This window comes from Sinocyclocheilus rhinocerous, unplaced genomic scaffold, assembly GCF_001515625.1.
Source record: "Sinocyclocheilus rhinocerous isolate Xijiao unplaced genomic scaffold, SAMN03320098_v1.1 scaffold1405, whole genome shotgun sequence".
NCBI lineage: Eukaryota > Metazoa > Chordata > Actinopteri > Cypriniformes > Cyprinidae > Sinocyclocheilus > Sinocyclocheilus rhinocerous.
The window spans coordinates 431,999-435,965 of record NW_015645543.1 but is presented as its reverse complement, the minus strand read 5'-3'; the positions used below and the strand labels follow the sequence as shown (position 1 = coordinate 435,965).

The 3,967-nt window shown below is 40.9% G+C and overlaps 1 protein-coding gene across 1 annotated transcript; it reads left to right on the top strand.

Annotated features, from left to right (window-relative positions):
- Positions 1-1,701: 1,701 nt before the first annotated feature.
- Positions 1,702-2,940, top strand: LOC107706441 (relaxin-3 receptor 1-like). The gene has a single exon (XM_016510150.1). The coding sequence runs from the start codon at positions 1,702-1,704 to the stop codon at positions 2,938-2,940; it is 1,239 nt and encodes a 412-aa protein (XP_016365636.1).
- The last annotated feature ends 1,027 nt before the right edge of the window (positions 2,941-3,967 follow it).

Sequence of the window (3,967 nt, the reverse complement as noted above, 5' to 3'; positions counted from 1 at the left end):
TTTAGACGCGCACCAGAAGCGGTTTAGCCAATCACAACACACTGCACTAGCTAACCAATCAGAGTCCATCGCGTATTTCTGAGGGAGGGGCTTCATAAAAACAGGAAATTATCAGCCCGTTTATCAGAGAAGGGACAGAGCGGTGAAGAATAAAGGTAAATTAAGTGAAAAATAATGCATTTTTTTAAAAACTAAGCATGAACACATGTTAAACTGCACCCCATAAACACAATCAAGCCTAGAACAAAACAACTCAACCACCCCTTTAACAAACTAGACTTTCATATCTCTGCTGCCTCAAATGCATTATTTAACTTGAGCTATGGAAAACATCTGACTCTCATTCTGTCTTATGATGTAAAAATGTTGAGGTAGAATTTAGGGTTTTACAGTAAACAGTAAACAAAACCAAACACATTTACTGCATATTCTCTCGTCAATCATAAATCCCACAGGCACTGCAAAGCTTCATTAAACAGGTTCTGTACACCATCACAAGCTGATGATGAGGATTTGGTGATGGGCAGAGATCACTTCCTTAGATCTGAGCAGTTTATGTGCAAAACAACCTTCAAGCTTTTTTATTTATTTATAATTTTTTATAACAGAAGGCGACATGAAAAAACGTGCCTTTAAAGGTGCCTGGTGCTAATAAATATAAACCTTATGCCAAGGGGATATGATTTTGCTAGTCTGGTCTCGTATCTTTCAGTGTATTATGATCAGTATGCCATTACATTTTTTTATCAGATAAATTGCACTAAATTGAGTAAGAACAGGTGAAAACTTTCAGCATGTCAATTAAGAAATAGCTGACCTCTATCATACTGAAAGTGTATCATTTCAAAAACAAAAGCACTTTATATGCAAATATGTATCTTAAATATGTAAATACTTAAATTTCAGTATACCATGTATATAAAACATGAGACAACCTTTTTGAATCAGCATGAAATAATGAATTATATCCTAAATTCTACCCTCATTATTACACTTCACTGAAAGTATGCCAGTGTGGTTTTAAGTAATTGTGTTCACTTGTTTAAGCACAAGCTATTATAAAAAGAAAAAAAGAGAAAGAAATCGAAAGTTTTAAGAACGGATCTTTATCATTTTAAACTAATTTTAAAACAGCACACATAACTACTCCTATAATTTGCGCAATTGAATTCAAAACCTAATAGCCATTAAGAAAATTCTCTCATTAACAATTAGCCCCGTCTCCTCTATCTGCTCAAGTAATGCTTCAAAACTCAATACGGTGCATCAATTCTTAAGTCTTTAAGATGTTAATTGTAGAATTTATCCACTTCTTCGCTCTATTCAACTATTCAGAGCACCGCATCACAGGGAGCACCACTGTCTGTGCTGCGTAAAAGCGCAAGCCATCCAATCCATTGATACTTGGCTCTATAAAAACCCAGCGAGCTGTCAGTGCGCGTGAAGCTACGCACAGGCAACAGTTTTGTGCGATAAATAATATTAAAATATGGTTAAACAGCCTCTCATAGTCAGATATATTGAAATAGAATTAAGAGACCCCCTTGGTCTTAATTATCGCCGTTGCAATGTGCGCGCAAAGACGATTTTGTCCGCGGAAAACTAAAATGGCAATGACAGACAGTGGAGACGGGACAAGTTGGAATGATACGATTCAGGAGTAACACTAGCAGGATGGGAAAAATACTCTAAAAACGAGCAATGCAGAAGACTTCCGAGATGCAAGACGAGCGCACCGACTACGCGTCTGGAAGTCTGCCGTTAAGTGAATACAACACGAGCTTCACAGCGAACAGGACTAATATCTCGTGGAGTGACTTTCAAGATCTCGCCGATTTGGATAAGCCCGACTTTATGGGAGATGGATCCGCGGTCCTGAGAATAATCATCTCTGTCATTTACTCGGTTGTGTGCGCGCTGGGTTTAATCGGTAACATCCTCGTCCTGTATCTCATGAAGTCCAAACAAGCATGGAAGAAGTCTTCTATCAACTTCTTCGTGACCAGTTTGGCGGTCACAGACTTTCAGTTTGTTTTGACGCTTCCCTTTTGGGCTGTGGAGAACGCCATGGATTTCACTTGGCTGTTTGGGAAGGCGATGTGTAAGACAGTTTCTTATGTCACGGCTACGAACATGTACGCCAGCGTGTTTTTCCTCACGGCTATGAGCGTCGCGAGATACTGCTCCGTGGCCTCGGCGTTAAAAAGTAGGAGACGCCGGTTGCGTTTCTCCGCGCAGTGGATGACTATAGTCATTTGGATTGCAGCGGTCGGAGCCGCTCTGCCGAACGCGATATTTTCAACGACCGCCACGGTATCCAACGAAGAACTGTGCCTGGTGAAATTTCCCGACCGGAGTGGAGATGCGCAATTTTGGCTGGGTTTATATCACGCGCAAAAAGTACTTCTGGGGTTCCTCATTCCGTTCGTAATAATCACTGTCTGTTACCTGCTTCTCCTACGCTTCATAACTAACAAAAACGTGAACACCACCAGCGCTAAGAGGCGATCTAAAGTGACTAAATCTGTGACTATCGTCGTTTTGTCTTTTTTCCTGTGCTGGCTGCCGAACCAGGCGTTAACGGCGTGGGGAATCTTAATAAAACTCAATGTAGTGCACTTCAGTTACGAGTATTACACCACGCAAGTGTATATTTTCCCAGTCACAGTATGTTTGGCACATTCAAACAGTTGTCTCAATCCCATTCTGTACTGTTTGATGAGAAGGGAATTCAGAAAAGCGTTGAAAAAGCTGTTTTGGCAAATCACTTCGCCTGCTGTGACGAACATGAGACCGTTTACCGCCTCAACGAAGCCCGAGCAAGATGAACACGGTCCCGCGCTGGGTCCGATCAGTCCCGCTGAGCCCGCGCTTATTTTTTATCCTCCGGGGGCTGTCATGTATAATGGCAGAAAGGAACTTCTGCCTAACAGCACATAACGAGTTGTTGTTGGTAATGAGAAATGTTTCGGACTCAGACAAACTGGCTAATAATTAATTAGTTTGTACATTTGTTTCTCCGCCAACGTAAATAATTTTCAAAGAAACCAATGAGTAGAGTAAAAGAGTTCCGGTTTTGGAAAAGGAGTTCCAAAACACCTTTTGGAAGTGGAAGGGAGCCTCCCAATTCAAAACCTTTCTTAAAGGGATAGCTCACCCCAAAATGAAAATTTTGTCATTAATTTCTCATCCTCATGTAGTCCATAGACAGCAAGGCAACCTAAATGTCCCCAGGTCCAGAAACGTAGTAAGATCAGGACAAAGGTAAAACAGTCCATGTGACATCAGTGGCTCAACTTCAATTTTGCGAAGCTACGAGAATACTTTTTGTGTACAAAGAAAACAAAAATAATGTTCAACAATAACAATAATTCAACAACTCTTCTTCCCTGTGTCACCATCTTCCACCATTTTGGAGAGTACCACGACGCATGTGCGTGCTTTCCAATGAACGTAAACAACGCTGATTACGTTGATTATGTTCTGGGGAAAGCGCGCGCATGTGTCGTGGTACTCTCCAAAATGGTGGAAGACGGTTACTGACGGTAACTCGAGGAGAAGAATTGTTATTTTTGTTTTCTTTGTGCACAAAAAGTATTCTCGTAGTTTCGCAAAATTGAAGTTGAGTCACTGATGTCACATGGATTATTTTACCTTTGTCCTGACCTTACTACGTTTCTGGGTCTGGGAACATTTAGGTTGCGTTGCTGTCTATGGAGGGTCAGAGAGATCTCAGATTTCATCAAAAATATTTTAATTTGTGTTCCGAAGAATGTAGGTCTTGCGGGTTTGGAACTACATAAGGGTGAGAAATTAATGACAGAATTTTCATTTTGGGGTGAACTATCCCTTTAATTACGCCACTCTAATCCATTCTGGGTTTTACATTTTCACCCTCTCACTAGTCACTAGTGAGAAAGCCTTTACAAGCAGGAGGAAAGACCTCCTTGCTCTAGGTGAAATCACA